Source organism: Pollicipes pollicipes, unplaced genomic scaffold, assembly GCF_011947565.3.
Source record: "Pollicipes pollicipes isolate AB1234 unplaced genomic scaffold, Ppol_2.1 Scaffold_7261;HRSCAF=8764_pilon_pilon_pilon, whole genome shotgun sequence".
Classification (NCBI taxonomy): domain Eukaryota; kingdom Metazoa; phylum Arthropoda; class Thecostraca; order Pollicipedomorpha; family Pollicipedidae; genus Pollicipes; species Pollicipes pollicipes.
The window spans coordinates 62,326,716-62,348,014 of record NW_023597054.1 but is presented as its reverse complement, the minus strand read 5'-3'; the positions used below and the strand labels follow the sequence as shown (position 1 = coordinate 62,348,014).

General features: G+C 62.1%; 1 protein-coding gene across 1 annotated transcript in view; it reads left to right on the top strand.

The window, feature by feature from the left end:
* The first annotated feature begins 3,407 nt into the window (after nt 1–3,407).
* LOC119112113 (fibroblast growth factor receptor-like 1) overlaps nt 3,408–21,299 on the top strand; it is a 32,665-nt gene continuing 14,773 nt past the window's right edge. The window contains exons 1-2 of the mRNA XM_037236133.1: nt 3,408–3,513; nt 20,320–20,463. Coding sequence (XP_037092028.1) covers nt 20,367–20,463 — 97 coding nt within the window. The 5' untranslated portion in view covers nt 3,408–3,513; nt 20,320–20,366. The remainder of the gene's footprint in view (nt 3,514–20,319; nt 20,464–21,299) is intronic.

Below are 21,299 nucleotides of genomic sequence, written 5' to 3'. Positions count from 1 at the left end.
TGGCCGTTTCCTTCACTCATTGAGATTGAATGTTCCTGATTGATATTAAATGATACCAATGCAGTATCCTTATGACAGGCTAATTTGTTACTCCGCGAAATGTAGCTAGTAATACACCGCGCAGCACAAATCCCCCGAGCACGCCGGCCAATGTCATCAGTGCTGACGACCACGACTTGAATTAATAATGCAAGATCACATGCGACCTCCATGTGACGAGACTTCTCTGCATTACATCCCCGGACTGTTCGGTGACGGGGGAGTAACACACTTGGTGTGACGACGTATCCTGCCTCTTCAATTGACGCACACACACACACACACACACACACACACACACACACACACACACACACACACACACACACACACACACACACACACACACACACACACACACACACACACACACCACGCACGCACGCACGCACGCACGCACGCACGCACGCACGCACGCACGCACGCACGCACGCACGCACGCACGCACGCACGCACGCACGCACGCACGCATGTATATATATATATACACGCACGCACGCAGGCACGTACTCACGCACCCACGCACGCACGCACGCACTTTTTTCATTTTCAAGCAGTTAAACAGTATGAGTATGAGTATGAGAACAGTAGATTCGGCTATACGCACTGCTGCCCGCAGCACGCGTGTCAGAACCTGGTAATCCCAGAACAAATGGGACCATGCACTGTGATCTGCGATTGACAGATCATTGTACACCACAACAAATGACTTCAAAACTGAGGCAACTACAGTTCAAAATTACGCACAGGAGCCTACTAACAAATCGCATACTGAGCTGTACATAATTACAAAGATTAACCAGGGCCGGCGTTGCCAGAGCCACACGGAGGACATTTTGTATGCCAAATGCATTTTGCATGCTTTTTGGTTTTGCGCTCAGTCGATAAAATTATATAATTACTGGACAAACTTGAGCGTGCGGTTGCGCGTGTTGCAACTTCCTACAACGCAGCATATGTTGTTCACCTCCGTTGACCGTTATTGAAACACTACCGCTGTTTGCTGTTCCCTTTTGTGTGATGCTGGAGAAACAGTTTATTTGGCAGCGTCACAACTAGGAGTACGATTCGTCTTTTACAGGCTTCAGTGTTTTTGTAAACACGTATTGCGAAGGTGAGGAGTGGCAATTGACAGGAGAAAGCTGACAAAGTGCGCTCAAACTAAGTTGGCCATTTTGAACAGGCTGTGAGGATGACCCGGCGCTTACAGGCGTCAACACCTGAATGCCGAAAAGGGGTAGCACGGCCGCTAGATGTATCTCATGAAATGTAATTGTTGTGTGCAATGCGTTGCAATAAAAAATTTGAAATCCTTTGTTGAAAAGAAAAGGGGCTGAGAGGAGCTCTGCATCTAGCTAATGAAACAACTCTACGTTAGCGTCCTGAAACCTGAAGTATACGAACACACAAGAACAAGGTGTGGGGGTTGCAGCTGCCTTCGCGCGTAGTCCATTTTTTGTAGGCCGTGTGCAAACCAAACCAGCCAACGGAAGAAGCCTTTTGAGCTAATCGCGTGGAAAGTTTAAGTATGCCGTCGATATTTATTTGATGTATTTCTCGTGGCGAGTTTTTCCGTTGGCACTGGAACAAGTCTGCAGAGTTATAGCTCCAACACAGTCTAGTGGGAGGCAAGTGTCACATATCTGTGTTCCATCATGATTTTTAAGTCCACGGCGCTGCGGTGCAGGACAAAACAGTATATGAATTGCTTGTGATTTGTGATACCCGAAACTATTTCTAAGCGTTTTAATTTTCTGCTCGTTTCGGGAAAACGTAGTTAGAAAATGTTACTGACGAGCCAGCGCCTTGCATGGGGATTTATCATGCCGAAGCGTTTCCAAAAAAACAAGACGTTTTAGTGCAGATTTTAAAGCACCATCTGCTGCTAAGGATACCATATGACCTAGGAAGAAATGTCTCAATTTTTATTGGCGTACTCATAGAAAATTGTTTTTTACCGTCCCCAATCTAGGGTCACAATTTTCATAAAGCGTTTTGAATATGGTCGTACTGAATAAACGTCCGACCAGGAAATTTATATTAAAATAGTCTTGATCATCACGTGCTGGCCATATCGGGAACAATCTTGTCATAAAACGTATTCAAGTGAACGAAAAAGTGTGCCCGAAGTACCAAATTATGTCGAAGCACTCTATTAACATCAGATAAGCACCCGACTTAGACATGTGCCATTCCCATCCACTTCCTAAAACAGTTCCAACAGTCATAAAGGCCTCCACCCTCCTTCGCCTATTTCCGTGATCGCCCCGCCGAGTGGAAGGGGGGAGGGGATTCGGTGCCGGGTAATCTAACCTGCCCCGGAAGCCACTGCTCAGCGGCACCTCGCGCGAACAGGACGTCTGGCGGCGCGTCTCGACCGTAATGACTCCCGTCGGGGCGGCCGTCGCCGCCGCCCGCCGCCGATCCTCCCCGACGCCCCCAAATAAACACCGCGGCTGGGCGCGCGCCGCGTCGCGACTGACGCGCTCCGTCGCGTCGACGTCGGCTCGGCGTCGCCGATGTTGCGCCGGCTCACGGCGGCGGCAGAGACGCGGTCGGAGGGCGCCGGGCGACGCTCCGGCCGCGTCCGAGAGTTTACGAGCGTCCCGACGGCAGTCGGGCAGTTATTGGCTTGACCACCGACTGCATTCGCAGCAGAGGGTCCAGCGGGGGCGGCGCGATCGGAGAGGCCGCGCCGAGGTCGCTGCCGACGCATCGCGAGTGTCACGGCGCTCGTCTCGCACCGCGCGCTAACGAGGGAGGTTCATTTACGTCGCGCTGGGAGTGCAGTGACCACTTATCAGCGCGACCCGGGCGGCTGGCATTTGTTTTGGCAATAGCCGATACTCGTCTGCGGAGACCGACCGGTCGTTGGCGGCGATTTAGGATGAGTTTGGACGGGGCACCGAATTTAAGAGGCGGCGACCGACAGATCGTTTGAATCATGGCGTTGTAAATTTCCGCTGCTGGCGAGTCTTCTTCTCGGGGGACTGCAACTCAGACAAACGCGGGACATTGATGGGATTACGCGAAGCTCATTCCTTGGTCCAATCCCGTTTTATTTGGGCTCATTCCAGGCGTTAATCGTGCTCCGCGAAACTCCTTTCTGACTGCATGATTTCCGTAACGCCTTCTGCAGTTTGGCAAATACGAGCGCCACAACCTTCAAGACGATTTATCGCGGTCACACGGCAGCCAAAGCCTTAAATATCCGATTCGTTGGTCTTCTTCATCCCCTTTCTTGTCGGAGGGGGAGGGAGGGAGGGGTCCGGAGATGCACTCATCGGAGCGACACTAGCGCCGCCCCGCGGACCAGCCCTAGATCGCCGCACCGGCCCGTCCGCTCGCCAGTGTAGCGCCTGCTCCCGGCTGTGGCGGTTGCGTTCCTCTGCCTGTCCCACCTTGAATCAGGTGCCACCCACCAGCGCCGAGGATCATCTCATCCGGGCAACGCCGCGCGGCCGTCTCCGCCAGGTGAGTGTCCCACCTCCGAGCGCGCCCATCGCCGGAGCGTCCGCGGCCGTCGTCCGAGGATCTCGTCACGCCCCCGGCTATCGCTCGAATATCCCGCGACAGTCGCGGCAGTCGCTTGAGTATCCCGTCACGTCAGCGGCGGTCGCTTGAGGATCCCGTCATGCCCGCGGCCGTCTCTCGAGTATCCCGTAACGACTTCGGCCTTCGCTCGAGGATCCTGTCCGGCCCCGGCCGTCGCTCGAGGATCCTGTCACGTTCGCGGCCGTCTCTCTAGGACCGTGTCATGGCCGCGGCCGTCGCTCGAGGATCCTGTCACGGCCGCGGCCGTCTCTCGAGGATCCTGTCATGGCCGCGGCCGTCTTCCGAGGATCCCGTCACGACCGCGGCCTTTGCTCGGGGATCCCGTCACGTCCACGGCCGTCGCTCGAGGATCCCGTCATGGCCGCGGCGCTAATGTTTACGGCCGCGGCGGGCGTGGCGAGCATCCTGACCACCGTTCCAGCAGCTCGGCGGTCCGGCTGCACACCGCCGTTGTGGAGCCGCTCACGGAGACACGCGGTGCGTGGCAGAGGCGCCGTCGCCGGGCCGCCCGCACGCTATTTGTCCGGCAGATGTGGGTCGCCGCCGAGTGCGTCTTCACGCCTCGCACTGGCGGCGGCGGGCGGGGCGGGCGCCGGCTCGCTCGAAATGGCCTTCGTAAAGGGTGACGGTGGCGGAACGGGTGGCGAAATTATCAATACCGGCCGGGAATGGTGTCGGCTCTGCGACCGAGCAGTCCGTGGGGTGATTGCGGTCGTTACATGGGTAGTACGTCTGCGTCAATAGTCGCAGCGGGTGGCGGGGCCCGTGGGACAGGTTGACATGCGTGGACGTGCGATTACGCGTGTGCAGAGGTGGTTGAAAGATGTCCTAGCGTGAGGAAGGTATCCAGGCGTTAGAATGGTGTCCACGCGTGAAAAAGGCGTTCAGGCGTGAGAAAGGTGTCCAAGCGTGAGCTTGTGTATCGCGCTTATCAGCCTGGGCCTGTCTGTGATTGTAACCTCTCTGTTTGTCCGAAGACAGCTGCGACAGGCCGTCTAGTGCGCCTCTTTTTGTCGAGTGTGTGCGTTGTGCCAGGTGCATTGAATAAGCGTCGGGCGCGCGTGGAAGGGGGGGGGGGGGGCGGGAAGGGCCACCGGTGCGCGCGCTTGCGTACCTCGATGTTATCGTGCTCGCCCAGCTCTGCCTATAGAAGGTGTCCTTATGAATACATGTATACCCGTCTCTGCCCTCGCCTGTCCTCGGGTGTCCGCGGGTGTCCGTCGGAGGCCCCTTTGTCCGCGTGTTATCATTCAATCGTGATGGACTCACGCCCGTCGCTCCAATGGATGCGCTGTGTGTCCTACGTTTCAATACCCTTCCCGTTTCGCTTCGACACTCCATCGTATGGCATAACTCAGCGCGCTTGTCTGGCTGCCGTGCGCCCCAGGGTCACGTGACTCAGTACGTGCTCAGTGTGCACCCAGGCACGTCCGTGTAGGCACTTTGTGCAGTGACCCCAGCTTAAATCCGCATGAACCTGCATGCGTGCCAGTACGAACCACGTGCGTCCAGGGGCGCGGGAACCTGGTCGCAGGAGGACAGGGTCGCGGGGACCCGGTCACGGGAGGACAGGGCGCGGGAACCTGGGCACGGGAGGACAGGGGAAGAACCCCAAACTTTCTGGAAGTTTAGCATTGACCTTATAGCCGTTGACTGGAAAGGAATAACCAATAAGGCTAGCCCCGACCTGGGAGAACTTTCGCTGCTCCTGCGAGCATTTATATACGGTCGTGTGCTCCGTGTGTGCTAATTTGCATCGGTCTATACCTCATTTGTCCGAGAACAGCCGCGCCCGCGCCGCGTGCCCGGCCGGTGTTCACCGCCTGCCTGATGCGTCCGCGGACCCTGCTCGCGCCGCGGGCGGCAGTGGGCGTCCGAGCGAGGAGCCGGTCCTGCCCGCGCCCTCCAGATGGCCGCCGATTAGCCTGCAATTTATGACGGTGTCGTGTTGCACAATGCACAGCCGACAGCGCGGCTCGGTGACGGATTCGACGACGCGCGGGCGGCACTGTGATCGCCGCCGCCGCCGCGGCACGCAGGTGTGAGGCTGTGGCCACGGCGGCCGTGCTGGGGCGCCTGCAGACGAGGCAGCGGCCCCGCGCGCTGTCGCGGACCACGTGCAGCGGCGGCACGCTGCCGTGCCTTCGGCGCCGTCTCTGCACGGCCGGCGCGCTCCGCCAGCCGACCGTGTCGGTCGAGACGAGCGGAGCGGCCGTGGAGCGCCGTCCACTGCCAGTGGTGGACGCTTTGGGGGGGATGGGATGCTGGCACCGTGCGCCGCCGCCGGACGCCGGGACGTGCCAAAGCCGCCCTGCGGCTGGGGATCAGAGCTGGATTTGCCGGGCCGATCCGGCGGTCGACGATGTCCGCAGGCGGAGCAGCGTCACCTCTTATCTGGAAACGCTTCCGGCGGAGCGTAATCCAGCGGACCGACTCACCTCGCCTTGTGATGCCCGGAGGGAACCATCCCCTACCCTCGTCCCAGCAACCCACTCACCCAGCAACGTCTCTATCGGGGTATAGTCCACTCATTCAGTTCAACCTTCCGGCGACAGCTTGCTGGAGCTGAGAGCAAACAAACCATCGCATGCCTCCAGCAGCAGACTTCCAGTCCCCTTCCACGTCCCGGGGCTGCTGTGCACACCCTAAATCACCCATCACAAGCCACGGGACCGTCCCGCCCCTCCGACTCCGCCTCAAATGGAGCGTCTCCAGCGCGGTCGTCCACTGCCCCTTTAGATGGGGCGGCGGCGGACCGGAGAGGGGTGCTCCGACTCTGGCGGCGAGCAGGCGGTCCGCAGGTGGGAGGGAGGGGGGGGGGGGGCTCGCGGTTGGCTGAGCGTCCCGTCGCCGTGACGTCCGTTTGTTTGTGTAATGGCTGGGGCGGCCGGCGCCCGGGCGTCAGGCTGATGGACGCGGGACAGCCCGACCTCGGCCGTCACGTGTGACGGCCGTCACCCGTCACGGCCGTCACGGCGGCGCCCGGGCCCGGCGCGCTCGGCGCCTCCTGTCAGCGCCGGCTGGGGAGGAGGCGTGTTGGGGGCTTGTGTTACGCTGAGTATTTACGTGGGGGCTCGAGCGTCCCCCACTGGTGGGTTCGGTTGCAGCGCACATAAACACCACAGCACAGCGTGGGTGTTGTTCCTTGGGGCTGCTGTCGGCAGACGCGTCCGAGCGGGCGCGAGATGCACTCTCGCGAGGCGTGGCGCAGAGGTGATGGCATGTTTTGTCTGCTTAATTGGCCGTGGACAGCCTTTGACGACCCGTTAGCCGGGTGATTCTCCTCGGCGGCGAGTGCAACGTCAGATCGTTTACGCTTCGGGACTTACGTGATGATGGCCTCTTCGAAACTGAGAGTGCGGAAATGTTAAGCCGCCGACAGGATGCGTTACCGCCAAATGATCATCGGGTTTGACCGTTTGCATGTTAAGTTGGAGGAGCCGACAGCGGCGCTGGAGCGGCGCCAAGCAGCACACCGAGCTTTTCGCATCCGCCCGCTGCTGACTGCCGAGCCCCGTCTTTGGGGCCGGCCGTCCCGCGCGGCCACGGCAAAACTGCCCCACATTTCCTCGAACTTGTCGCTCAAAGGAAATCGATTCGGTATTAAGCCGTGTCTGCGGACACTTTCAGCTTAAAGAGTCGACCCCTCGGCGTCTGCAAGGTACAGTACTACTGAAATGCACACACCATCCCTTTAAATAATTACGCCGGCCGCTGGCGCTCGTACACGCCCCCTCATTAGCGCGCACGACACACCAGTGGTCACGCTAGCCGGCACCTCGCGCCGTCCTTCAGCCCCTGCGTGGCGAGGAGGTCCACCGAGCAGGGCCGGGCGCGGCTCCGCCCCACCCCCAGACTGGCTGGGGGCGCGTCCGGGTGTGGGTGCAGCCTCTCCCGGTTGGCCGCATCCTGGATACACCCAACTATATGCAGCTACAGCTGCTGCGGCTGCATGTGCGGCTCGCGCCAGCTGACCCCGGTCTGGCTCCGGTCTGGCTCCGGCTGGCTCCGTTCTGGCTGCGGCCGACTCAGGCCCACTCCGGCCTGGCCCCGTCAGCTCCGGCCTGGCTCCGGGCTGACTCCGGCCGGCTTAAACCCGCTCCGGTCTGGCTCCAGTCTGGCTTCGGCCGGCTCCGGTCTGGCTTCGGTCTGGCTCCGGCCGACTCAGCCCCGCTCCGGTCCGGCTCCGTCGGCTCCGGTCTAGCCCCGGTCCGGCTCCGTCAGCTCCGGTCTGGGCGCCCCGAGCCCCTAGTGGCTGGGTGCGCGGCTCCGTGCGCGGACGAGGCAGCCGGCCCATTCTGGACTCCAAGTATTTCTGGGTGCGCATGAAACTGATCCCAGGCAGGGCCACGAATGGGCCGGTGTGTTCCTGCACGGCTGCGAGAGTAGGGGCAGTCGCCTGTCGCCTGTCGGGCCTCATGTGCCGCGTCGTCTGTACCCTGTCCGCCGCCCTTCTGTTTGTGTACACGTCCATTTGAGCGATTGCGTGACTGCTGTATGCGCCACTGGGGGCCATCACAGGCGCGCGGCGTCACAGCAGCGGGTGACAACTCTCGACTGGCCGGCTTCCGGTCCGGTGTCGCGCTGTCGTGCTATTGTCACGCCTTGTGTCGGGTCACGACCTTGTGACCTACGTAGGCCGCCGCGGGCGGATCCCGTCGCCGGTCCCTGGTTTGGCCGGTGCGGCGCGCCGCTGGCCACACAGCCGAAGGAATTCCAATAACGAACGCATGGGCACGCCCAAAATCCACTTCGTGCTGGACTCGGCCTGAAATAAATTGGGGAATTGTGTCATTTTAGTCTGCGGCCGGGCATTGCGTGCGACTTGATGGGAAAATCTAATTTTTCATGCCGGGATGTAGTGATCCTTACGTCCTCATGCCGGGATGTTTTAACTTAATTGAAATCCCACAAACCACCTCATTAATAAAAGCCAGGCTCTGTTCTGCGTCACGTGCGTTGGTGCGTGCCGTGATACATCTAGGTGCTAGCATGCTCGGTGGCACCACGCTAATGCACCGTATGCATATGCCTGATGACCTTGCTTATTACCCAACGCACGCCGGGAACGTGGCACCAAACGTTGGCTCAGGCCCCGCCTGTCCGACCTGTCGGGCGCCTGGACGTCCGCCTTCCGCGCGCCGGACCTGTCCTTCCGATCCGGCCTGCCGCGGGCTGGACCTGTCCTTCCGATCCGGCCTGTCGCGCGCTGGACCTGTCCTTCCGATCTGACCTGTCGCGCGCTGGGCCTGTCCTTCCGATCCGGCCTGTCGCGCGCTGGACCTGTCCTTCCGATCTGACCTGTCGCGCGCTGGACCTGTCCTTCCGATCCGGCCTGTCGCGCGCTGGACCTGTCATTCCGATCCGGCCTGTCGCGCGCTGGACCTGTCCTTCCGATCCGGCCTGTCGCGCTCTGGACCTGTCCTTCCGACCTGACCTGTCGCCGGTCGGCCACGGAACCCGTCCGCGGCCCGCGGGGATCGACGCGGTCGTGTCACGCGGAGCTGCGCGGTCGTGCAGCGGTGTTGTCCGGAGCCTGGGCCTGAGCCGGCGTAGAGGCGCACCTTCCTTGCCAGCCGCCGGCGCGGCGCGGCGCGGCGCGGCCTCCCACGGGAGCTGTTGTGCTGCAGCAGCGGCGGCGGCAGCGGCAGCGGCAGCGCGGACCTCTCCTGAGACGGCCGTGCAGCGGTGGCAGTGCCGCCGGTGTCGCCGGCGCTGAGACGGTGTTGTGTCCAACACGTCTCCGCGCGTCTGCGTCGTGTCTCGCCTCGCGCCCAGTCCCGTATGTGACGTGCCCCCCCCCCCCCTCCCCCCCCCCCTCCTGCCCGCTCCCGCCTGCTGGCGCGGCCTGAGCGTGGCGTGGTGTGCGTACACGCGCCCCGCAGCTGTTGCGCGACTTAAAACCTGGTTAGGCGTACCTACCTGACGCTGGGATATGACACGTGACGCGATCCCCGGCATGTCCCTGTCTTTTGTTATCATTAATGACGCAATTTGCCGCGCTGTGAGCCGACAAGCTCTGCGCGCTTATTGGAGTAATTTGTCTCCTGTCATATTCTTCAGCGGTACATACACCAGCCTCTATTCCCCTCCCCTTTCAAAATCAAGGTATTATACGCCTACGCTGGCGGTGCCGCTCCTCATCCCTCACTCTATGCTCCCCCATATCGCATCGATCTACTTCCGTGTCATTACCTGACCCGCAGCGTGCCGCGAATCGTTACAGACCGCGTCACGTACCGGTCGTCGGGCGCCCGCGACACAGCTGACGAGCTCGCGACGCAACGCAGCGGCGACGCGCGCCACCCGCCACTCGCATCGTTTCGCAGGGCACGTGCCACTCCTCTCAGTGCGGCGCAGCCGGAGTGGCGTCCGGGGAGTGGAGCGAGGGGCGCACGCGAGCCTTTCAGCACCTGTCCAGATTGCACGGCAGAGGCGAACGGAAAATCCGACGTATCACGGGATTACCTGAGCCGACTGCGATCCGTCCGGCTCAGCGTTCGGCTGGGGCTCGAACAGTGCACGGCCGACGGCCCCGGCCGCGTTCGCCGTGGCGCCGGTGTTTTGTCAGGCCGCCGGTCCTGGCGTGCGCGACGCATTGATTCAAGGCTAGTTATCGAGCCGGACGCCCGGCGCGCATCAGCGGCGAATGCTGATAAGTGGCCGTGCTCTTCGCGCTTGCAGGGACTTGACGGCTTGAACTGGTTTAATTGGGATAATGATAGCTGGCGCATGTTTCGGTGCAGGGTGTTTCGGGAGAGCGCAAAATGATTGTTTTTCAGGGAGTTTGAACGACAAATATTGCGATCATTACGATGAATGGCGATGTTTGTGACCAGTGTCCTCTGTCTTGGTAACGGCATGTGTCACGATTTTTCTTATCCCTCGTGCCGTGAGGATTGATCGATATTGAACGCGTAGGATCAGTATTCTTGTGCCATCAATCATAAATTTATCACAGGCTTGCTTTGCGACATAGGAATGAATGATAATCGCAGCATTCGTGCACAACTTTCTCCCAGATCCATGACAGGTTTCATTTGCAAGAGCTGCTATCGGCCTCAGTCACTTCCTTCACATTGAGCGCTTTACAAGGTCGTAAAGCTGAGGTCTTAACGTCAACGCCGGCCGATTTTATGACATTGTAACATGCGTGTCTTTTCGCGATCGTCCGCGGTAGGATCTGGCCAGATCATGAGCAACTTCGACGAAAGAAAGTGGCTCAGAGTCTGCTGCCCGATCTAAGGCAATGCCATCAAATGATGGCGTCATTACATTGTCAATTTCCCACACCGCGGTCCAGGCTAGCGACTTCACTGTTTTGCGGCCCCGGTGCGATTGCACTGTGACCAGACTGCGGCAGTGCTGCGGTCCAACGGCAGCGTTTAAATTTACGTTTACACAGGCGCGCGACATCGGTGCTGCGGACCTCCTATCGCGTAACAAACCACACTACAAAAACAGTCCGCAAACACTTCCTCTGGCGTAAGACAGCCACCGGACTCCATCCACTGACGTCCCAGCCACGATAGGTCTGCATGCCCCACGACGCCTGTCTGACACCTCTGTTGTCGCCCTTCGCCACGGCACGGCCGCCCTGCCCCGCTCCGCCTGCCCCACTGCCCCGAGTGCCCCACTGCCCCGTCTGCCGCCCTGGGCACGGCTACGGCACGCGCGTGCCTCCATCGATATTCCTCGGCGCGCCGCTGTGAGAGAGGGGCTGAGAGGCGGCTGGGGAGGATGCGGGCCGACCTGTTGTCGGCCGGCTGTTTGCCGGGCACGGCGCGGCGCCGACCCTCGACGGCCGCGGAGGACTCGGCATCGATCCCGGCGCAGCTGTCGGCACCGACGTCAACAGCGCCTTCAGCCTCCTGGGGGCCCGCGAGCGGCCGGCACCCTCGTTCGTCACGGCCGCGGTTGGCAGCGGGCGGCCGCCGGCGCTCGGACCGAGTTAGCGGAGTCGGCCGACTCGTTGTCGGCGGATTCGTGTGAAAGAACCGATGGCCCGACGTGCAGGTCTTTGGTCGGGTGATCTGGCCTGTGAATCTGCTGGCCTCGAAGCCGCTGAAGCGAGGCTCGGCATCTTCACAGGCCAACTATTCCATCCCCACGCGACGTGCCGGATGCGTCGCCAGGGACGTTCAAGCCTAAGCGTAGCCAATTTTCCCGCCGCATGCCCGCCTCCTCACGAGGCATTCTACCCGCGCGGCATTCAAACCATTCGTGGCGCAGCCCGGGTCGTGACGTCACTAACGCCCGCCACGTCAGCGTCGCCGCCGCCTCTGCACAAAACATGGCCTCCAAGCACTCCGAGCCGAATATCAAATTATCTCCGTCCGATCTTCCCGCTTCAAGGCGCCCGCTGCGGCCATGGCTGGTTGTCCCGCCGCTCGTCAGTCGTAATGTCGCCTGACAGCTGTGTGTGATACGCCTGACAGCAGACCATTCTGACCTCGAACAATTCCGTCGCATTATCGCTCTTTAAACAAGCCCTGGCTGCACGCTTGCAAGCCCCGGAGCCCCAGGCTGCCGTTCTGAGTTGTCCGGTGTTCTGCGGGGCTCCCGCGGGGCTCCCGCGAAGCTCCTGCAGGCTCCCGCGGGCGTCGCGCCCGCATGGGGCTGCTGAGATGCAAGCGGTGTTTTCTTTCCCAAATCATGCAAGGGGCAGCACAAAAGCGCCATCAGATGAGATTAATTGTCTGCACCGCGGCTCCAGCCTCAGGGCTACATGAATGATGTGCCGAGTGTGTCCATGTACTTCTGATGGGTACATTAATTCAAAGTGCTCGTGGTGCAAACACGGCTGTCAGAGACGAGTGCTGGGAATATTGTGTTTTAAAGGCCTCGGCTGCCAGTGTCAGTCAGCAAAATTTGGAGGCGTCGGGTGACTGAACTGAACGCCATGCTAAGCATCGCGCAAGAGATCTCCACCGTGCGTTGGATACGGTAGAATGTCCTTTTCCCTGGCGTGAGCGGCCGAATCCGTCCGGCATAACAAACTCGCCACGTGACACCAAGCCCGCAGCATCTCGTTCCGGTCACGTTACCAGGCATCACTCTCAAATAAAAACGCAGGCAAAACCTGAACGTGCGCCGCGGCGTCTGCCTGCCGCCCAGCCGGACGGTCCGAGCGGGGTCACCCCGCGCCTGTCACGCTCCCTGACCATCGCCCGGCGAGCTCGACAGTAGCCTTCCGGTTCGGAAATCAATGTCCACATCACCAGCGGGCGTCCGCTGAAGCCGCCTGTCGAGCCGGCCCGGTGCCGATGGCGTTTTTAGCCGCCGACCGGTCGGCGCGGCCCGGCACCGCTCTGCGCCCGCTCACCGGCGGGCGCCGGAGCCGGGAGCCGGCCGAAGCCAGGAGCCGGCCGGGAGCCCCCGCCCGTCGCGAGGAGCGGCCGCCGCGCGCCCGGCCGCGCCAGATCGTATCTCCCCTCTGAAAGTCAAATCGTGGCCACGATGTGTGCATAAATAGTAGTTCATGGCCTAAACGGCAGCGGCAAAGGCCGGCCGCGACCGGCTCACATGCTCAGCGAGGGTTTATCGCGCCGCAAGGCGGACGCCTGCTGCTCGGTCGGCGCCGCCGAGCGGGACGAACACGGGCCGAACTGATCTGCAGGGGCGTGCGGCCCGGCCGGCCCCCCGCTCCGGCGGAATGCCGGCACATATCCGGCTCCGTCTCGATCGGGGGCCGTTCTCACCCTCGAGTTTGCTCACGGGCCGTCTCATGTTGACGCTCTCACGAGCGTGTCGCCCGCCGCACAGGACGCCGGTGCAGTCACGGCCTCTGCGGCGGCTCTCCACCTCCTGACGTCTCCATTGAGGCGGCGCGTCCAGTCGACGCCAGCCGGTGGGGCGCTCGGTCAGCGTCCGCCCGATCTGGCCGCCCGGTTGTCAGCGGCGCCTGCCGTCCGCCCCCGCCGGCGGCACCTGCGCCGCGTCAGGCCTCATCAGTCGGCGGCAGCGGCGCCCGCCGCGTCTGGCCGGTCCGTCGCCGCCGCGCGCGCCGCCCGAGACCATCGCTCATCGGCCATCAGCGGGCGGCGATCAGCGGGCGGCGGCGGCGACGGCCGTGTTTACCCGGCGGTGCGGCCGGCGGCGCGATCAGGCGGCCGTTGGAGGCCAAGCGTCGTGCTCGCCGTCCCTCACCGCCCCCCCCCCCCCCTCCCCCCCCCACCTCCCCCTACCCCAGCAGCACGCTGTTGCGCGGACTCCAGGTCGGCGCGGAGCGGACGGGACGAAGGCGGCGACTCGTGCCGGCGGGGGGCGGCGTGCGCCGACCAGGAAGGCGGCGCCGCGGCTCGTCGCTCGGCTCCGCCCGGCTGAGCGGCCGGCGAGCACGGCAGCCTGACCTGCCCCGAGCGGCGGGCGCCGCGGCGCCCGCCGCCCCAGCCGCGGCGTTGCCGCACGGAAGTACAAGGCTCGGCCGACAGCGGCCGTCGGAAGCTACGCTCTATGGTCCGGTGGCCGGCGCGGCTCGGGCGGTGTCTCCAGCCATCTGCCGGCCGAGCCGAGAGCGCGGCCGAGCGCGGGCAGCCCGCTGGACAGTTCCAGAAAGCCGCGAGCCGGCCCGGCGGCTGACGCGTTGCGTCATGAGCCCAGAGCAGCCTTGGTCGGCGCCGGGCATGGCGTGACTGCAGGATCGCGGGCTCCATTGTCACCGCCGGCGTCGGGTCTGCACTAAGCACCACGGGGTTCACGGTGCACGGACTAAGCTCACACGATCGGATTGCCCCGTCGGCCTGCAGGATTCGCGGCTACATGCCCCGAGATGGCCGCACCGACTGCGGCGAGAACGGTCGGGGTGATGAAGTGTGGAGGCATGTGCAGCCGGACCTTGGAGTTCACAGGCTTCCCGGTGTATTTACCAGCGCTGCCTGATGAAATGTTTCCTGGGCTCATCACCGTCTCGCCTCGTTTACTGATGACTATCACGTTTTATACTGCCGCAGTTAATCGTTCCTTGATGCCCATCGCGTGGCAATGTCTTATCTCGGGTTTTAGAGCAGCCATGAAGAGGCCTTTACTGTCTCCGCTCATTCTTACGGGTTGATGAGTTTCTGCACGACATGCGCTGCAATACTTCACCGTTTATTTTTCTCAAGCGTTCCCCAGTTTTTGGCACAACCTCGCGTCCCTGCAGCCTTCGAGGCCCAAGATTTCACACACGACCAGTTCGGCCAAGTCATCTCTTACGGCATCCTTGCATCCCCCGCTGTTACCTTTATCACGCCTGTCACAGCTGGTTGCTGACGCCTATCAACAGTTGTCCTCAGTCGCCCATCACGCCGCACGCCCGGCATCCCCCACAGTGCGTCCCCCCGCACCCCTCACGGTGCCCCGAGGCCCAAGCCGCCGCACCGGTCACCGCGATCCCTGACACCGCCGGAATCCCACAGATGGCGCGCGAGACGGCCGAGCGGCGCGAATAAACACTCGAAGAATCCGGCCCGACAGATTTATGACATGTCCCGGCCGTCGTGTATTCAGCGGAGATGATGCGATTCTGTTTATGGCGTCCTTAATCTGCTCCCCCACCCCACTGATAGCTCTTGACGTGCAGTGCAGGTGTGGGGGGGGGGGGGGGGGCAGGTGACCGGTTTACGAGGCGAGCCGGCCCAACGGAGCTGGCGAGTTGATGTACGGCACGGGACTGTCCGGGCGCGTTTGCCGGGCACGCCCGTCGGTCTAATCAGCATGATTCACGTGTGCCCGACACCACCGCTGCTGCCACCCTCCGGTCCAATTCCAAGCCCAATTAGAACCGCTCCGAAAATCTTGAACTCCGACGCCAGGCTCCTTTTATTCGCCGGATTAGTTCCAGATCGGCGCGCGGGCGCCGGCGCGAGGCGCGGAGAGCGCGCGGGTCGGCCGGGCCACGCGAAGGCCGCCGGTGAGCACAGGTGCAGCGCGACTGTCCTCCTGGGGGCTCGGTGCCTGCCGTGCGCTGGACCAGCCGCCGTACCGGCGCCCCGGGTCTACTGTGGCGGGTCCACCGACCTGCTGTGCGTTTGCTGGATTGTAGCTGTTGGTCTGCTGTGCGGTCAAGTCGTGGGTCCGCTCTGGTGGGTCTGTGAGCCGGTGAGCTGTGACCCGGTGAGTTGTGACCTGGTGAGCTGTGAGCTGTGAGCTGTGACCCGGTGAGTTGTGACCTGGTGAGCTGTGAGCTGTGACCCGGTGGGCTGTGACCTGGTGAGCTGTGAGCTGCGAGCTGCAACCTGGTGAGCTGTGAGCTGTGAGCTGTGAGCCGGTGAGTTATGACCTGGTGAGCTGTGAGCTGTAAGCTGTGACCCGGTGAACTGTGAGCCGGTGAGCTGTGTGTCGACGAGCCTGCTCCCTGGATCCGCTCCGGTGGAGCCGGTGTGGCGCGGGGGGAGGAGCGAGGGGAGGAGGTGGCGGCCGGGGCCTGCTGTGGCGGCCTGTCGGTCCGTTGTGGTGATCGCCGCCAGCGCGGCGCCGCCGCAGCGCGAGCCAACACAAACCCGAGCCGTCGATCGCCGCTCCATCGCGGCGGCTCCCATCTGCCGGCCTTCCGCCGGGGTGGCGTCATCAGCCACGGCGCGGCCGCTCCGTCATCACGCTGGCGTCATCCGTCGTCCATCATCAAGCCGGCGTTATCAGGGCTCCACCTCGGAGGGGTCAGCGTCTGTCACGGGGCTATCGCGACCGTGCCACCAGGCGACACTGGCCTTAATTCCTATGCTATCGGGGGGAGCTCTGCTGGCTGAACGATCTGGGGAAATAAAACAGCCCATTAGTTCACATCAACGGTTGCACCAGATGCACCCTGACAACAGCATCGTAGAGTGACGGCCTGCAGAGTAGGGTGCGCCTCGCGGGGCGCCCGATTTGTGGTCAGATAGTTCATCATAACCTTTAAGCCGAAGGCCATTTGCTGCTCGCTCTTCAAGAGGTGACTAGCTACAAGTTAAATAGTTTCGCCTCAGCCCACCGCAAATGTGGCCCTAATCACCGTACAAACATAACTCAGGAGAAACGAGGGAAGTGTTGTAGTTGACGAGCGAGTTAGTGCAGCGAAGTAAACCGCCGACGTATAGCCGACCTTTTTCATAAATGAAATGGTTGCACACCTTTGGCTCTGATTCCCAATGCCCCCGGCTGCTGTTGCATGCGTGCTGATACCCATGCAAGGCAGGCTCCCAGGTTGCGTGCGTTCTGGCGGGGCGGTCTCGCCAACTGACCTTGCTGAACTTTCGCGCGTTAGCCGCCTTGGTCACTGACCTCTGACGTGACCTTCCTTGATGACAACCGCGTTCCGCACTGTTTCCCGTCCCGCCCACTTTCCGCTCATAGTCCCCGAGCGGCGCCTGGCAGTGTCTTCGCCGCAACTACTCGTTCTCCTTAATTAGATAGGTCTTAATTAGCCCGCGGCTGGGACCGGGCGATAAGTCGCGTTGTTATGTTACTGTTAGCGTATTACGACAAAGATAAGCAGGGCGGTTTAATTTGCAAATGATTGCCTGAGGGGCGGGGCAGGGAGCCCTGGCGTCGTGTGCGGGCGCCTGCCGCTCCGAGAGCGTGCGGCGCCGGCGAGAGGCCATCCAGGAAGACAGCCGAAGGCCCGTTCCCGGAAAACAGATGATCCTGTCCGCACCCGCCAAGGCCACGCTGAGTGGCATGACCCTTTCAGTTTGATAGGGGGGTGCAGGCGAGGTGTTTATGTCATCGTCAGCAGGGGACGGTGGTGTGACTGGAAATGTGGCGTGGTCCTAATGTGTTTGTGTTTGACATTCCAGCGATGTTTGTGGCTTATCCACAGGATGTTGGTGGTGATTTACGTGGGGGAGCGAGCAGAACGGGTGCATGCTGAGCCGTTGCACGGGGTTCCGGGCAGCACAAGTCGCGACGCTATGTTATCCGACATAATACTTCACACAGCAGAGCCATGGAGAACGTTGCGTGAGACATCGGATTCATATGATTGTTGCAGTAAGCATTACATGAAGCGAAACTTCACGTTTCTGTGTCGTCTCAATGGGCGTAGCTTCAGTTCTACTCCTAAATTGATCAGTAAGGCCAAACCTTTAATATTCAACGTTTTTAGCTCGGCTAAACCCGCAACCAGGCTAACTTAGATATTCGATGCTCAAGCTTTGCTCGCGGAAGTTACGAGTATCCCAGTTTTCATTCGAAAGAGATATTTGCCAAGGACTGCGCTCCCACAATGTAATCGCAACTCGAAACGCGCATGCAAACATTGAGCATTTTAGACAACTTCGGTCCACGCTACTAAAACCTGACCCGGACACACTGTTCCAGCAACGCATCTGCTCCAGCCCTTAATCTTCGATCCCTGAGCCCTTCACCTGTGCTCTGGGAGAGGATCCCACGCGGGCAGCCTTCTTCGGCGCCCTGTCTAAGCGGACGTTTGTTTTTCCAGCCGGGCTGGCCGGCGGGGTGCTCCGAGCCCAGATCGGTCGGATCTTGTGCCGGCTGGCAGCCGGTGGGCTCGTCCACGATTGATGGTCACGAGCGGCGGCCCGGGGGTCGCCCCCCGCCGGGGCGGGGCGGCTCCGCCCCGCGGGTGGCGCCCTCTCGCCCCTCCGCCGTCGCCCCGCATAACTCAGAGGCCAGGTAACGGCCGGCAGAACCGGATCGGCGCGGCGGACAGCGGATGTCGGCTGGGTGGCGGCGCATGCCACCCCGGCTACACCGCTCCCCCGTCAGCCGGGCAGCCCCTGTCCCACACGGGCGAGCGGTCTCACGCCTCTGCTCCCCGCAGGACGGGCGAGGCTGTAAGAGGTTGGGACAGTTGGTGCCGTCTCTCCAGCGGGTGCAGGCCCTGAAGACCTGAGCAGTGGCATGCATCGTAAACAACCGGCGACACACGACAAAGGGCGGCGGCGCTCCCTGGCGCGACGGGGCGCCGGGGCAGAACACGACACTGGGCCCGAGAGCCAGTCGGGTCGTGACCCAGCGGCGATTCCGAGCGCAGCTCCTCCCACCCCCCGCCGCGCCCGCCGCCGCCGACGCGCCGTTCTCACGGGCGGCGGCCCGGTCCGCTGCCGTATCTGCCGATCGGATGGCCGATGGCTATCGCGCGGCCAAAAAGTCGACGGCTGAGGAGCGGCCGCGGCCGCGGCGCCCGCGCTGGGCACGGTTTGCGCACGACGACGCACGGCAAAAACGGCGCCCCGGGAGAGACGGACGGCGCGGTGCACTAACAATGCAACGGCCGCAAACGTAAAAAGAGTCGGCGGGAGGCGGCCGTGCGGCGGCGTCCGTCGAATGGGAGGCGGTACGCTGCGGCGCTCCACGGGCTTCCTTTTAACGACGGACGGCCCAGCCCGCGCCGGCTGTACGGTACCCGTGGGAAGCAGGGCAGTTAACACGCCGGGGATCAGCGAATTGGGTGTTCTCATAGCTTTATGGGACTAACGCGAGGCCCAATTAAGGATACCTGATGACTGAAAGGTAGGATACCGATGCAGGGTCGTTAGAAAGAACACTACAAATCGGGGTTATCAGAGTACCGTCGTGAGAAAGAACACTACGAATCGGACTTATCGAGGTGTCGTCGTGCCTTTGCGGGGGTGACCGCGAAACCCAATTAGTTCGCCAGATGACACGCTCCTGGGGCCTCTCTCCAAGTCGCGCCACAATCCATTTTTCTTAATCTGTGCCCGGACGGGCCAAACTGGAGTCCCTGGGTCCCATTCTGCTTAATGACTCCTCCCTGATTTTATCTGCGGAGACGGGCCGACCGGGCCGGCCGCTGCGAGTTGGGGAGACCACCCCGACCGGCGCCGGGCCCGCGCGGCACCCTGCCCGCCCGCCTGCCGCCCGCTGCAATAATATTTGGGAACGTGACATGTCTGATGGGCACAGGGCCCGAGAGGTGCGCACTGGCGGCGGCGGCGCTCCGATCGAGCCTGGGCCGGCCTGTCGCCGGGCCGGTCGCCGGGGCTCGGCTGCGGTGCGGAGGCACCGGGTGACGTAAACAGCCGTGGCAGAGTCGAGCTGGGGCTCACGGGCGCCGACGCCGCACGGGCGGGCAGGCAAGGCCTGGATGGTGCGAAACGGCGGTGCCTAAATTTCCTATGTCCATGCGACTCATCGAATTCATTGAAATGAAAAACGGATCAGTGCTCTCGACGCGGCGGGTCTCAGTGACCTCGTCAGAGATGATCAGAGCTGTCACTTGTCGATTGGAGTCGCAATAAAACCTCTGTCTGAGAAAATGCTGGTTTTGCGTCTAGGTCATACACTCGAAAAAGCCGACAGCCGCGGGACAAAATGTGCAAGCCATGTCCATAAGCGTTGCACATGACGCGGACTCCCCGAACACGTCATTTTTCCGTCAGATGCACCTGAGTTAAGCCATGTACCAAATGATTGCTAATCCTCTTACCCGCCGTAATCGGTTTTGTCGCGCCAAAACCGGCCCCAGGCATGCAGCAGACGTGAAGACTACAGCAAGCATTCGTTATCAGCAGCTGTTGGGGCTCTGGCTGTCTTGCATCGCCACCTTCCAGCGTCTCTGACAAGACACTTGCGGAGAGGGGGCGATGCCAGCTCGCGCAGGCCACGTGCGGATCGTGGAGACTTCCCCACACGTATCACCGGCCTCTGCAGGTGATACTGGACCGCGTCCGATACGGCGTGACCAACCTCACCGCTGCGCAGAGCGACATCTGTCGACTCGCAACGAAACTCAGCGCGCCGTTTTGCACTGTTTTCTGACGGCAGTTGTCTTGTCCACAGCGGGTGATCCTGGCCAGGTGCCGAGGCGCCGCTGACCTGGCCAGGTCATGAGCGGGATCGGCGTGACCCGACCGTCTCCGGGCGGCGCGGCACTCTTGCTGCTGACGCTACTCGCCGCCGCCGCCCCCGGGGCCGCCATCAAAGGTACGAACGCTCCCAGCGCTGTCGGCGCCACTCGAGCGCCGACGGTTGTGAGCAGTGCGAGCGATGGGAGTATGGGTGCGGAGACGGGATTTTGCCGAACTTCAGAGCTTTGAGCACCGAAGCGTCGTGCGCTCGAAAACACGCACTCGGGAGTTTAGGCGAGGACTTGAACCGGCTGTCTAAACAATGCCGGCGATGTGAGAGGCATCCACGTAAACGCGCCGGCATATTTGCGCAGCACATGCAGTAAATCATAATCTCGGGGCCGAGCGTCAGCAGCCGCGACGTGAACAGCGTTGGACCGTGAGGCAGGAGTGACGCCGTCACAAACATGTGCCGCCGAGGGCTGGCCTGTTTGACGTTAGCAGCCGAACCGTGCAGCTGTGACCGGCTGCACAACATCTCGCCGCTTGGGAGCGCATGTTACTCGCCAGTGGCCGCGGCGCTGCCCAGTGTCGGGAATGTGGGTCAGTGTGCGGCCTGCTCAGCGAGAAGTCACCCGTCCGGAATGCACTGAGCATCGCGAGAGACTTGCCGACTGGGCGCCCGACGCGTAGGTGAGGCCGCTCGCGGCGGGCAGCGGGCGCCGGCGGCGCTCGCGGAGGCGTGCCAGTCGCGCCTCCGCCGCGCGATAACCGCCCCCTGACAGGAGGGTTAAGGGATTAACCGCGGCGCAGACGGGGGCTGCCCGCCGCGCTGACCGGCCGCCGCCGCCGGGTAGGGGCGGGGGAGCCAGCGTACCGCGGCTGGCGGCGCGCGCGCGCGCGGGACGCGGCCGCTCAGGTAACGAGCGGCGCGACCCATCGCTCCCTCTTCATCTCCGTTCGCGACCGGTA